Raw genomic sequence first — 15,341 nt, 5'->3', positions numbered from 1 at the left:
TATACAGTATATGAAACCTGAGCTCACATACAGTTTGTTAATACCTTCTTTACTTAAATTTTACATGCTCTGTATGAACCAAATCTTACTTATTGATATATGAACTTATTTCTTCCTTTCATTTTGCACTTCATCTCTGTACCCTGAGCTGCTTAATTATGTGCTCTAATATTCCTAATTCTGTATTTAAGGAGGTGGGATTTTGCTCAGACTGATAGAAAATGTCTTTATATGAAATGGATGATTTATGACAAAAAAATGTACATGGATATTTAAACGTAAAGATAATGGACTTGTATGTGCCCTTCTTCAACAACAGACTCTTATAACCAGGGCTTTTATGTTTTTGATTTTATTTATTGCTTTATTGTTTGTGAAAAACTGAGTTAGTTGATATGCACAGTGCCTGAGGTTCAAATTGAGCCGGTGGTACCTGGGTATGTTGATTTATTTTATTCATTTTAAAGAGTTAAAGGAACTCCAGGTCAGGTGCGATTTATTTTTTTAAGTTTAATAATTTATTCACAAAATTGCGTTGCTCTTGATGTGAACAGTCAGACTGGTCAAAATCTCACCTCCGAAATATTTGCAATTTCATGCTGATTATTTGCATCACTGTTGGTATGTAAATGCTTTTACTGGTAATTTTATTTTATTTAACTTTATTTACCCCGGGAAACCCATTGAGACCAAGGTCTCATTTTCAGTGATGCCCTGGTTACATTTTAAAATCATAAAACAATACAAAACAATTGTAACCAGTCCTGAGATCTGGTCTGGTTGAGATTACAACGATAAATAATGAGGGATGTCAGGTGACTGGGCAGCTTTAAAATGATAGTTATATAAGCATACAAAAGCATTGCTTCCTTCTCCTAGCAGCCAAGTTTCATCCTTAAACTTTTAGCTAGCTCATCAATATGAGGTTTAAAGGAGAACTTTTCATCAATAATTACTCCGAGATACTTACAGGAGGACACTCTTTCAATTTCAGTGCCATCTAAAGTGCAAATTTTGAAATTAAAGTCCTCCAAAAAGCAGGATCTAGAAAATTGCATAAGTTTTGTTTTTGCTGCATTTAAAATGAGTTTGAGTTCAGGAGGTGAGAGCTGGAGTAAATAGAAGAGGCTCCTATTAATGTGGAAGCAGATGAATAAAGTATGTAATCATCTACATAAAAATGTACCTTACAGACATTATCAAAAGAGGCAACGTTATTAATATACAGTGTGAAAAGTAAAGGAACCAAAACTGAACCCTGTGGGACACCGTTCCAGTCTCATGTAGGGTGATATGACTTTAATGTGACAAGCTGAGCTGAAAAAAAGATGAAATCATCAAATATTTGTGTCGTACAGCCAAATCTGATTTGATTTTTAAAAAGTCCTTAGTCTGGGTCAGCCCTAAAAATAAGTTGTGTCACATATTCGTACTCAGTGTCACAGGAGACCCCTGGGATTGAGTCAGGCTCGCTGAGGGACTTGGAGGTAAAATAAGGGGTTAGGAGGTCTGCGATATAGGAGGGGCGGCTGCCCATTCCAGGATAACCTCAAAATCAAATCTGAATGTTCTGGCAGACAGTGGAGGGGTATTATCTGCCCTTTTTCGGATACCTGACAGGAAGCTGGCTGCAGCGTTCTGGACCGACTGTAGGCGGGACAGGGATGACTGACTAATCCCGCTACACAGGGAGTTTCAGATTCAGCCTTAGTGGGAGGATTTAAAGGTGATATATATGATATATATAATGGAAGACTTTCTCAAGAAAGAGGAAAACATTTTTTGATACTGGGAGGTTGGGGAAAAAAGGCCTTTTCTGCTGCATTAACTTGCTTGTCAAAGTGAAAGGCGGAATCAAATTTCACACTAAGGTTTTTGGCGTGGGGTTTAACAAGGGTGGACAGGCTGCCAAGACTGCTGGAAATCGCTTTGATGGAGTCAGAGGGGAGTCATACGTTTTCTGTTCAAATGTTTTCAATATCATTTGTTTGTTTATTTGTTTGTTTAAGAAAAAAAATGGATTTATCCAACAGCAGACATTATGAGGGCGAACAGGGTTGGAACAGCTTATGTTAAGACTCACTTGGCACAAATGATTCATGTGTGAATGTCTGTTCTGTTTCTCTCCGCGAGTCTAGAGATGTTATTGATAGCAGATTTACTTTCCACTGATATCTACTGACAGAGCCGGCCCTGACCTCCGAGGGGCCCTGAGCAAAATTCTGCTGAGGGCCCCTCCTCCCTGACCCACGGGCCATGAACTGCCAGACAGTCACACCTGACATCCCAGTGCTCCCACTTACAACCCTCCCTCTTTTAAACCAGTTTTCTTCACCTTTACAGAATAGAATGAGACATAAACAGGAATCCTGAAGCCTCTGAAAACTTGGCAACTTAGAAAACAGCTCATTTTGGTGTTTGGACCATTTTTCAAGAGTGTGTGGACTCATTTGATCCATTTTTCTGTGAATTCTGATTGTTGGACTGTCAGTAAATGAGTGAGTCTTTCCATGTCATATATCTCTTCAACAACATCTTAGAGCAGGAGGGTCCTCTTTGTGCCATTTCCTGGTAATAGCCTTCTTTGTTGCTGCTAAAAGGATTTTGGTCAAGTATCGGTTCTTACGTTGAACAGTTTCTCTTGTCAGGTTGCTTCGGTGCAGCACCTCCCATGTATTCGGTATCGTATATCCCAGTACTTCCTTCACCTCGCCCCATGCATCGTTCCAGTTTTTGAACATTTTTGTACATCCCCAAAAGACCTCAGTATGATCTACGTTTTTTTCTTCATACAGTCTCCAGCATGCCTGTTGTACAGATGTTTTGTTGTTGTACAGCGTCATGAAAAATCTGATTATATTCTTCCAACAAAATTCTCTCCACATCCTGGAGCTGCTGGTTGTTTGCTGTGTGTTACATAAGTTAAACTGGTCTTCTTGTGCTTCTTTGCTTTCTTATTCTCATTTGTCTCTACTGTACAGTGTGGAGATTCCTTTGCTCAGCAAGAACGTCTTTTATCCACCTAAACGAAGGACCACCTAAAAAAATCAATACAGGTTTAAGAGTACTCTATATTTAGATCGTGTTCGCCACTTTACTGTCGACAGGCTGCGTTTTCCAGCGGGGAACTGAAGCTGCCGTCTCTGCTCTCTTTACAAACACCAGACGACATGGACAGTCTTTTTACCTTGCAGGACTTTTTATGAACTGTTTGTGGAATTAATTCAATAATTTTTAAATATATCTCCATGTAAAAAAAATTCCACAACAGGAACATATACAAAAACAACAATATTTTGAATTTGGATTAAATCTTATTTCTAATACTTTTTATACACCCACTATTATGTACATAAGACCCTAAATTACATTGTTAGAAGATTATAATGGATTTGGGTTTACAGATGTTTTAAGATAAGTGCACAGAGAAATGAGAGTTGTTAGAAAATACAAAATGTAGAAAATAATAAAATATAACACTGGGCTTTGGCTCTGCTGCCTGTTAATTAGTCCACATGACAGTTTCCTTACACTTTTCAGATTACAGTTTTTCATTTTGTTTGGGCTGAGAAAATTCTCCTCCTTCAGCTAAATAAACTCTTCAATCAGCAGACATACCTAACATACCTAAATACTTAAATACTTTTACTTAAGTATGATTTTAAATGTAGGACTTTTTGGTATTGCATTAAAGTAAAGAATGTGATACTTTTTCCAACCCTGCTTGTAACTAAACCTTGACTGAGAGACAATTTAATCGATGTCTTGTTTAAAAATTATGTCCCAAAATGCCGCTTCATGCACGGCTGCATGCATGTGCCAACTGTCTGCTGATAGTAGATTTGTGGCATTTTTAAGATATATTTTTAGTTTGCAAGAAAATACCAAAAGTGTCACCAAAAGTTACAAATGTGCAATGAAATAACTGGGAACTAAGTGACAAACAGAAGTGACAGAAGAGAAGTTCCTCCTCGGCTGAGAAACAGAGCATCGAGGATTTTTAATTAACACTTATCGCGTTGAGATATTTTCTCACATCTCACATGTCTGACACTTTTCAAACTCTTTGTTTGTGTTATTTACTTAAATTCCAGTTTCAGATGAAAAATGCTGCTCAAGGCTCACACTTTGTTATTTTTCTTTCACAGATAACTGCAACAGCCCTTTGGTGTCCACGTTACCGCAGTCGTCCTTCCAGAGCTCTTCACAGTCCTCCATCAGTTATGCTGCTCATAACGCCAAGCTCAACAGAAGAGATGGTGAGTGAGATAAGAGGATGTTCAGTAATTTTACATGCTGTAGATACAGACATGTCAGACACCCTTTTATCTTTACTGTTTTTATCTCTACAGCAGGACGTGCTGACAAAACAAATTTTCCACGCTGTAACATTAATGTCATATGTAAACATTTTGTTACCCTCAAATCACTTTCAACCTCAAATCAATTTGGATGGAAACTGGGTTAATTGTTTTTCTAATCTGCGGTTTCAAGTGGACCGGGCCGTCACACTACATATCATTGTCCTGGATCGCCACCTCCTACAACTTTGACATTGTTGTGACTGTAATGTAAGTAAATATTTAGTCCAGAGTCTCATCAGCAATATGGCCATTTTAATATGGCAGCAGTATGAGAAACTTATGATGTCGTGGAAATAAATAGAGATGGACTCCAGGTTTGTATTGTGGTTTTGGGTCATGGTTTGGATTGTATCGTGGTTTTGAGTTAAGAATGTGACACTGATCAGTAAAAAAGAAAAAATGTGCACTTGGCTTTGTTGCAGCATTCTCTCTTTTAATATTAAACTCTACTGCAGTCATTCCCAAATAATACTACTGAGGAATTTCTGCAAATGAAAGATTTATATCTGTCTTTTATAAATTATTTTAAATGTGTAAATTGTTTTGCTGATGACAGGAGAAAAAGTCTAAATGCACTTATTTTTGACTCATTTATGAAGTCGGCTAAATTGTCCTATATTGGTTTCCTGGTAAGAGGAATTAAAAACAGTGAGATGACCTGATAACTCAGCCTAAATGAATTAATTTCTCATTCATAAAGTTTTAACTTGTGTATGTTTTCAATAAAAAGCATCAGAATAATAAAGGGTGATGGTCAGGAATGTTAATTCACGCAGGAATGAACAATTACCAGAATTTATTGATAAGGCTTATTGTGGCTTTGGTTTGTCATTTGCATACCCAGGGAAAAGTTTGGGAAACACTGTTTAACTGTATTAAAATATATTATAAGATATACTCTATAATAGATAATTATACATTATACAGTATAATATAATTAGTTATTATTACTTATAAAACAACCTAATTGATCAAAGAGGGAACTACATCAGAATTCTGCTACACAACCTTCTTGTATTGTATCTGTATCTTGTATCTGATTGGTTAGATATCAATAGTAATAGCCAATCAACACTGAAAGCTGTGTCACAGACGGACAGATTGCAGCTGCTCCGGCGAGCTGAGAGGAGCTGTGTGTTGAAGTTAATAGAGCAGATATCCAACATAAAGTTACAATATGATCGGTTTCACGCATGCCCAGTTTCCCAGTTAAACCAATGAAAAATGCCCACATTCAGGTAGTTACCCTGGTGCCACTCAGAGCGCTGCAGAGTATAATATAGCTTGCATCTGTCTTGTCTTTTCACTGCAACTCTGCATCAGTATTTTGGGAATTATTACTTTAAAAAGCAGCAAAACTTGATTTCACACTAAGATGGTTGAATTTTGTCCAGGGTCCACATGCAGATCGAACCATGTGGACTGATCTGGACACCCCAACTCACCAAACGTGGAATAAATTACATGAAATACATCTTATTGCTGCAGATCCTCACAACCCCTAACTGCTATTTAGAACCATCGACTCTTTTATCCATCACCCTCCTGATTTAAATGAAGTCCCTTCTCTTGAGAGATGTGAGAAATTTCAATTCTTCTTTGTCAATAAAGTTTATAGCATTAAAGCCCAAATCACGCCATCTCCAGTTATTCTACCACGCAGAGGTATATTGGATTTTTAATTCTTTTTATCTGGTTTCCCAGGCTGACTTACCGAGGATGATTAATGGCACGAAACCTTCCTCCTCTCCTTTAGATGTTTTACCCACAAGATCTTTCAAAGAGGATTTCATCTTTAGATATTTTTCGCAATAAGTCTTTATCCTCAGGAGTTTTTTCTCTGATTTTTAAATCCTCTGTTGTGCATCCCTTATCGAAAATACCTAACCTCCACACTGAAATCTGTAATAATTTTAGACCCATTTCTAAATTACCCTTTTGGGCCAAAATACTGGAGAAAGTGGTTTACTCCCAACTCATACCCTTTATAAATGACCATTTCTTAGGTCTAACTAGCTAGACCCCCTGGCTGAGTTTGCAGCATATTAATCAAAGGGGGCAAACGTTCACACATTCTTTATTCAAGTGGAGGCACAGATACAGAAAAGAAGACCGGTAAAAGTCAACGTACTGGCTCACCGTCTTCACTCAAGCAAGAGTGAAAAAGGACAGGCTCAAAGTTTAAAATTAAAAAGTCATCCTCTGAAAGACATTTCTGTGCAAAGCAAACCTCATCTTTTCTCTGCGGGTGAGACTCCTTCACTTGTGTTTTTTTTTACATAATTTTCATCTTGTTCTGTCATTTTTGTCTTGTTACATCTTATGTGTTTTACATCTTTTTCATGTTACATAATTCAGTTTTTTTGCTTTTGTTTTGTCTTTTAACATTTGTCATGTGATACACACTGATGGATGAACCAAGGATCTATCTTCTCCATGTGTATTGTTCCATCCATTAAGGCTGAAATCATGCCTGATGTTTGGAAGGCAGTGCACGATGATGCAAAATAAGTATTATTATGAATACCCCCCCCCCCCCCCCCTTTGTTACTTCCCTAACTCAGTTTGCGTGACTGGGACCAGTCTAGACTGGAAAATCTAACCTGAGCAGTAGAACCTTTGCAGAATCAGTTGGGAATGTTTCCTCAGGCCAGGTAAATATTACCTGTGGTGTTCCTCAAGGGTCTATTTTTGGCCATTTACAGTTCTCTACCTGCATGTCATCACTGCGTCAAGTTATCCACATTTATGATATTTCTTTCCATTTATACGCTGATGATAGACAAGTCCACTTGTCCATAAATCCATCAGATCCCTCCTAAATTAACTCACTCACAACCTGTCTCACTGGCATAAAGTCCTGGATGTCAAGGAACTTTCTCATATTCAACACTGATGAAACCGAAATGATGGTTTGTTGACCCAGGGATACTATAAATCAGACATAAGCTTCCCGGGCTCTGCAGTGCACCCGTGAGGCTAGAAACTTGTGAGTAATCTTCGATTTGGATCCGACCTTCCATAAATATTTCAACAAATTCAGTCTGTCCCGAGACACCGATAAAATCAAATAGCTCTTGATTTGTTTCAACACTGCAATTCTGCCATAGTTTAGTTTGATTTTATTGTCTTTGTTTAGTGCCTGTCTTTCTGTTTGACAGTAATCTCTGTGTTGAAACTATTTACATTGATTTATAGACCCCTGCGGGTAAAACCCTTTGAACTACTCATCCAGTGAGATAACCTTTGAGAGGCAGTTGTGAACTGCAATGTGAGTAAAATTTACACCCCTAAGGCAGGCAGACAGACTTAGTGCCGGCAGATTGGATCAGATTGTGTTGAGTAACTTCTGTATTTTTCGACCTGGAAACTACTTCCCATGTTTTTGGCGTTAAGTGACTAATAGGGACAACAATTGTTGCCAAAAAAAAAAAAGATTGCTGCAGCCTTCAGCCACAAAAAAGGGCTGCGATGTAATCCATCTGAGCAATTGCGTGCTGTCGGTGTATGTCCACCAAAAGTGCTTGTTTTATTCACTCAGACTCAGATTGGCATTTTAAGTGTCTAACAACATTATTGAAAGGACCCCTCCAGAGGTAGACCCTTTTGTTAAAGAGGAGACCCTTTTTATTTAACCAGAAACAGCTATTGTATCACTCCTGTCAAAGCCACCAGACTCTATTTACAGCAATTATCATTATAAAACACTTTCACTTCAAACTGAGAGAAACAAAATAAAACTCATCAACCATATTGGTTTGTCTTTCCACTGTTACAACAATCACCAGCTCTGCTTTGGTTGAAATAAACCATTAATTTACCACTTTAGTGAAAAATTCTGTCTCTAAACACTGTTTCTCCCCGCTGCTTCTCTGATGTCTGACTCTCGCTCCTCTACTGATATTTTCACGTGCAACTCAGTGAATTCAGAAAAATACCAAAGTTACCCTTTAAGTAACCTGTCTGGGATTTCTTGAGTATCACTCACCTTTTGTTTCACTCAGACCTCTTGATTATTCCAGCCGTCAACCGATGGTTTTAGCATACTGCTGTTGCAATGGTATAAAACCTTGCTCTGAATTTCGATCTTGTTAGAAAAATAGGGATGCAACTATCAACCGGCCAGAAACTGGAACCAGACAGTTTGAGCTCGTGTGAAACCACATTTCTTATTAGATCTCACAAGATCGTGCTCGCCTTTGGTGCATAATTTTAATTTATTAATATAATAAGGCGTGGCTGTAACCTGGAGCACTTTTGGAGAAAATGTAAAAGTTATTTAATAGTCAGTGTTATTATGAACATCCAGTTTAATTTTACAGTGACAAAGATCTTTGTGAGTTCTGTGAATTATAGTTCTTAGATTAAAAATCAGAATTGGCCAAAATCAGAATCGGCAGGTCAGACGCATCAAAAATCAGAAATCAGAATCGGCCATGAAAATTGCAGTCAGTGCAGAGTGTGCAAACCCATTTACTGAAGCTTTGAAGTGTCTGCAGCAGCCGTGGGTTTGATTCCAGCCTGCACGCCTTTGTGGCATGTCTTTGTTCTGTCATATCTCCAGCTGTTCTATCTCAATTAAAGGCAGAAAAGGACAAAAAAAAAAACATAAAAAAGAAGCGGTTTCATGACAGCTGTGAAATCTCCCTGTGCTGCACAGTGAAAGAAACACTCTTCAAAACTCATGCTCATCATCTGTATTCTTCTGAGGCTTAAGTAAAGTTTCTTTTCTTCAATTTGAAACCTGAGTGAAGTTTTCTTGATTTGTTCCACAAAGTGGTGTAGTTGTTCCCCGCTGAGTTTTATCTCTGGACACGCTCAGCTCTCAGAACAGGACCTGCTGTGAGTTCAGGTCCTGAGATTTGGACATGCTCAGTGTCTTTGATCTTTCATTTCACACAGTTTTTTTCGGATCAAAAACAAATCCAAAGATGTTGTCAAACCTCTGAATTGTGTAAACTGGCAGTGGAGAACAGTGAGAGCCTGATCATGAGGTTAAAATAGTCTGTTATATCTCTATGGATTAGAGCCTCTCTCATCTGAGCCATGAGACATTATCACCGTAAGGAATAATCACAGATTTTGTTTTCACATGACCTTTATCATGACAGGACAGGACTCACATATAAGTTTTTGCACTCAAGTCCCAAGTCCTAAACTTTGAGTTTTGACTCCTAAACAAGTCATAATGTAACTGTGTTTCCAGCCTCATTGTTTTACAAAGTTATTTAGCTGTTAAGCTAATGTTAGCTAAGCATCAGCTCACTGACTATGTTCATATTAACCTTGAGATACCGCTCATTGTGCGTCTTCTTATGTTGAACAAAGTTAGAAGTTGCATCTCCATCTGAAATTTCTAAAAATCCCAGACTGCTCCGTCCCTAATTTCTGTAAGTTAACAGGATGTTCCCTGTTACCTGTTTCTAGCTAGTTGCTATAACTTCCTGGAAAGCATGCTACAACTGATACGTCAGGAAGTTGGCAAATGTGAACAGGTGATGATTAAGACCTTAATATTACCTTAAACATGAACATGATTTCTGCCCGATTCATGTCAGACAGATTGTCATCAGCGATGGTGGATGTTTTAAAGGGAAAACATCCCCCATTTTTAAGCTACGCATCATCAAACTGCGTCTTTTATTCTTGTTTTAACGTGAGAGACCCCTAGTGGCATTATGTACATAACACATGTACTCTCTGCGTGTTTTTCTGCTCTCCTAAGGAGCAGGAGGCTGGTCTCCCATGGTGACAGACCGGGAGCCCTGGCTCCAGGTGGACCTCAGGGACCGGATGGAGGTGACAGCTGTGGCCACACAGGGGCGCTCCGACAGCTCGGACTGGGTCAGCAGGTACCTGCTGCTCTACAGCGACACAGGCCAGGTGTGGAAACAGTACAGACAGGAGGACGGAGGAGGGGTGAGTCTTTACACTTCAGACATTTTGGTTATGATGTTAGAATGGACTTTTTCCTTTGAGGTTCCTGAATGATGCTCAGCTGTGTTGCAGTGGAATCACATTTTTGAGCAATGTGAGACAGACGCCGTTGATTTGACTTTTTCTAGTGCTCTGAATCCGGTCAGGTCGGGCCTCAGGTCTGTTTGTACCTAAGTGGATCCAAGCAGACTCTGATCATGCCTGCCAAACTCCATCAACATTTTTTCTCAATTTAACAGTTATAAAGATCTACACCTTCTACAAGATTATTAATTATTTCTTACCACTCATAAACAGACACTTACTCGTTCGGCAAAAGCTTCAGCATTAATTTGGGCCAGGTAAATAAGGCAACGGCGGGCTGTTGCATTCAGTTACTTCATTCTCTAGAACTGAAGTTACATCAAGTATTTCTCTTGGTGTCATTACTGAAGAGAGACCACTGTCGTGCAGTCACCATGTCTCCACTGTGACAGAGCGCAGTGATTCAGCTGATCAGGAGGTTTTCTGTGCAGATGTATTTGCTGGATGTGTGTTAAAGCAGCAGGTTGCTGAGTCTTTCTTCAACTTGCGTCATGTTGTCTTGTATGAGGACATGTTTTCCCTCGAGTCTCCCAAGTGAATGTTCAGATGTAGGCAGAAAGAAAAAAAAATACAAAGACAAGACCTTGTTCAGGTTCCCACAAACACTCAGGTTGCCTACACCACTGGATCATAAGAAACTTTGGTGTCTTGTCTCCTGTGAAGCTTTGTTTCATTGAACCACTGTATGAAACAGGAACAAATCTTTTCTTCGCATTAGACACATTTTATTCTAGCTGTATGTACTGCACTTTCCTCTTTGTTAATGTAATATCACAGTGGGTCTCAGAGGCTGTTTTTCTTGTTTTAACTTCCTGATGTGCTTGTGTGTGTGTGTTCATTAATTTTTATGATCTTTCATATTGGCCCCACTTACTGTACACCTGGACTGTTTAACAAAAGCATTCAGTCGTGAACAAAAAAAAGCCCACACAGTGATTGTCACAGCAGGAGGAGGTAAGAACAGGTTCATGCCAACATGTGAGTTTTTGATGAATCAATCCAGCCAGGACCCCGCTGGCCTGTCGCAGTGGTGTGGTGGAATTTTCTGTCATTATGTTAAAATTGAGAGAGCATGGCAAGCGTGGGGGTGAACCCCACATCACCGCTGCGTGTTGTTTTGAATTATTTATCTTCCTCCACACCTGTTTAAAATGTATCATCTACAAATAGACAACTGACCAAACTGCACTCCTGTCTTGGTACCGATTTTGCACTGTACAAAGACAAGAAATTCAATATATGTTTTTGTAAATATACGCTCATTCTGAATTTGGTGCCTGCAACATGTCACAAAGGTTGGGACAGGATAATGTTTACCACTGTGATACATCACCTTTTCTTTTAACGATGCTCAGTAAGCATTCGGGAACTGAGGACACTAATTGTTGTTTTTAAAGTGAAATTCTTTCAGTCTTGCTTGTTATATGACTCAAGGTGCTCAACAGCCCAGAGTCTCTGTTGTTGTATTTTGTGCTCCATAATGCACCACAGACTTTCAATGGGAGACAGATCAAGATTAACTTGCTGTCAGACCACCTTTTCTGAAGGGAAACTGAGGTTTTATAGGCCAGATATCTCTTGCTCAACCAGACTCCATTGGCAAAAAAGTCATTTAAGCTTGCAGAACTCTACCAGTGCTTCGATATCTTAGTTTGTTTCTGTTGTGGTGTGACTTTGGAGTTTTAAAAGATTAGTTTGGATTCACCGAAGTCTCACAGTAACACAAATAAGCCACCAGCTTGATGCAGGAATAAACCAGCAACTCCTGCGTCCTGTGAGCTAAAGCAACCAATTTTTTCAAGAGGCTAACATATGTTTTGTCCGCTTCCATTCTTGTACTCTTGTACTTTCTGCTTCTCCAAACTGGGAATGTGCCGACTGGCATCGTAGGTAGTGGTAGAAAGACTGACTGTGGATAAGTACTTCATAAAACCCCACTTCAAATAATCCAACCAGTCTCTTTAATTGTATGTTCTTCAGTCGGTATAAAGAAAAAGTAGGCTACAGTAGCTCATATTCAGTGAGAATAACCACATTACTACTTTTCAGTACTACGAATATTTAAAATGGCCTTTTCATAATTTTAATCATTACATTCAGAAGTGTCAGACTTGATATTGACTTGCTGTGTAGTTTTCCACTTATGCTAATAAAGTAAGTATAAAATATAAGTTATCATCTACAGTAAATTGATCCTGTTGAGGCTCTCAGTCTCCCCATCAGATACTGAGCTAATGTTGGCTAACGTTCACAGACTGATAAATAAAAAGCAGCTGCTCAGCTCTGCATGTCCACAGAGTCCAATAAAATGATTTAAATATTAATGTATATGATTAAACATACAGTGGAAAGTGCTTCTACTGATCATGGCTACAGTAATCAACTGCTTATGTGGATCAATAAGCCTGGGACAGAATCATATGATTCCTCCTGTTGAAATGCTATTGAAATACAACAATTCATTTTTATTAACCAAGTAGTTTTACTGTTTGTTTTGGGTGTTTTCTTGCATGACCACATATGGGAGGGAAAAAATAATAACAGTGCCACAAATCTGTAGTTCAGGCAGGTTTTTATTGAATTTTTGCAATGAAATAAATAAATAAATAATAAAAAAAAATGCTGATGACCTCAGTCCAATGCAAGTTCAGTTTTATTTCCACTATATTTCATGCTGTAAATGGTTCCGTGATATCGTAAAATGTGACATGGTGAGCTGTTGTAATCAATCGTCTCCTGTATAAACAACTGAATAACGAGTTATAACGAAGCGGCCTGGTGTGAGCAGAGGTGTGTGGGGTTGCTTTGAAGCGGTCTGGTGATTTAATGAAGGCCATGCGTATTGGAAGTAGCCCCCAAATCAACATGTGTCCTTCTGCCTGCAGAATGCTGAAGGGATTTAATGGACTGAAGAAGCTTTTCATACAATATGAATCAGCTGTGGACAAAAGACACTGTAAGAATCACTGTTATTGATTTAGAAATGCACCTACTGTTTGGAAACTGATTAAAATGGTTTATTTACATTTTAAGGGTTGGGCCAAAGTTTTCAAACCTGCAGATCACAACGTTAATACCGACTTTTACCACTAGGTGTCACATGTGACTCTGCTGCTCCCAGGTGGAACATGATGATACACAGATGGGCAAAGAGAACTGGCCCTTCACTAAACTCCGCCCTCCTTAGTTACTGTTGCTTAGCCTGCCAAACTTTCCATTCTCACACAAATTGGGAGAAATCGTTGAAACATGACGACATAGAAACGTATACAAAGGCAGCTCCTCATTTCTAGCTGACGACGGTATACAACATGGTATAACGTTCATGCTAAAAGACTGAGGCTAAAGCTAGCTTACATCTCAGCAAACATTGGTCAGATGGTGAAAGACGGCAGGTATATCTGCGTGATAGATGATAGAAATACAATCATAAACGTGTGAAAAGGAAGCGCAGGGTCTAGGTTAGCGCAGCGGACTTGGAGACAGGTCACCCAGCCAGATTGCAGAAGACAGCTGGGGACAGCTAAGCTAACTCGGCTTAGACCTGAGACAGCGAGCCAGAGTGAGATGCATCATCGGCGACCCGCTCTGATTCTGCGTCACCCCACATCCTCCTCCTCAAACCCCCACAGAACAAATGCAGATGCATAGTAAGCTAGTGTTAATTAGCCAGACATGCTGCCGTTTGTCATGCTAATGTTTTGTCGTCACGTCCAAATCGTGATCATTAGAACAAAGTCTGGTATCAGTTCATCACATAGACGTTGACGTATTTCATTAAATTTCACCTCGATAGAAGAAAACTGACATTAACCAGAGTCAGAGGAATCTGTGTAATGTTGCTAACAGGGCAGGAATTTCACTCATTATCTCAAAATAATGACTTATTATCTTCATATAAATATAAATGTAGTTTCTCATTATTATTCATGATGCTAACTAGAGATCTTAGTGATTATTTAAGAATGTAACTGATTAAAAATAAATTGATTAATCAGTAGTCTAGAAATGGCATTAACTGCATCTCATTTGACACTGTTTTGTTTGTCAGATTTGTTAGGGAAGGAAACTTAAACATGTTTTACATTTATTTGTTTATAGATTAATTGATATCAACACACACAATTTAGGATATCATCACTGACCTTTGACTGACTGCCAGTGTTCCTGTTCTCAGCGTTAACATTTAGAAGAAACAAAAAGAACAAAAATAAAGTCATCCTTAACCTTTAAAGTTAAATTAATCATTTCTATGGACTTAAATTGTTTTATCTCATGACGTTGCTGCGCCGGCATTTGGCCAAAAAAGGTGACAACACCAAATGTCAAGTGGCCTCTGACCCTGAAAATGATGAGAGTCCAGGCCTTTACTGCGTCACTGTGATATTTCAGTCTGAACCACACCTCATGTTGGCTGGTGAGGTAGATGAAGATCACATATAAGTCAGTAGGATTTATGAGTGTCTGTACAGTCTCAAATATTTTAGTCTGGACCAAAGTGCTGGACTGACCACCTGTCAGAGTGACGGTGCCAGCCTCAGATCCGTGCCACTATTATGCCCAAAAAGCAGCAGGATGACTGGCAGCTAATTAGCGAGCGGTGCGTGATGAAGCCGGCGCCGAGCTGGCCGACCGCGGCTTCCCCCCTTAGACCTTTGCCTCATACTAATTGACGTCCATCTGGCATTTTAACAAGTGAAGTTCAAAGGTGATAGGTCAGTGGCGGTACTCGAGCTGAGGAGACTAATGAGCGAGCAGCAGCTCCTCATACGGCTGTTAGCTCTCGGCAGCACTCCACCTGCCAAATTAGACTCAACCTTTACCTCTTTTTTTTTTTTTTAAAGAAAAGGTGCCTGGCCTTCGGTTTGACAGCGGCGGTGTCAAATAATTGCCACAGCGAGTCGTTGTAGAAACAGAGGCGCAAAATGGAGGAGTAAAGGATTTGAAGTGTGGGTT

At 39.2% G+C, this 15,341-nt stretch overlaps 1 protein-coding gene across 1 annotated transcript in view; it reads left to right on the top strand.

The window, feature by feature from the left end:
• LOC146323266 (contactin-associated protein-like 5) overlaps positions 1-15,341 on the top strand; it is a 143,117-nt gene that overhangs the window by 47,717 nt on the left and 80,059 nt on the right. Inside the window, exons 2-3 of the mRNA XM_084725479.1 lie at positions 4,149-4,259; positions 10,090-10,283. Of these exons, the coding sequence (XP_084581605.1) occupies positions 4,149-4,259; positions 10,090-10,283 (305 nt within the window). The remainder of the gene's footprint in view (positions 1-4,148; positions 4,260-10,089; positions 10,284-15,341) is intronic.

Source organism: Lutjanus erythropterus, chromosome 8 (assembly GCF_056507025.1).
Source record: "Lutjanus erythropterus isolate fLutEry1 chromosome 8, fLutEry1.hap2, whole genome shotgun sequence".
Classification (NCBI taxonomy): domain Eukaryota; kingdom Metazoa; phylum Chordata; class Actinopteri; order Lutjaniformes; family Lutjanidae; genus Lutjanus; species Lutjanus erythropterus.
Note: the sequence above shows the minus strand (reverse complement) of the source record. Positions and strands in the feature narration are given on the sequence as shown.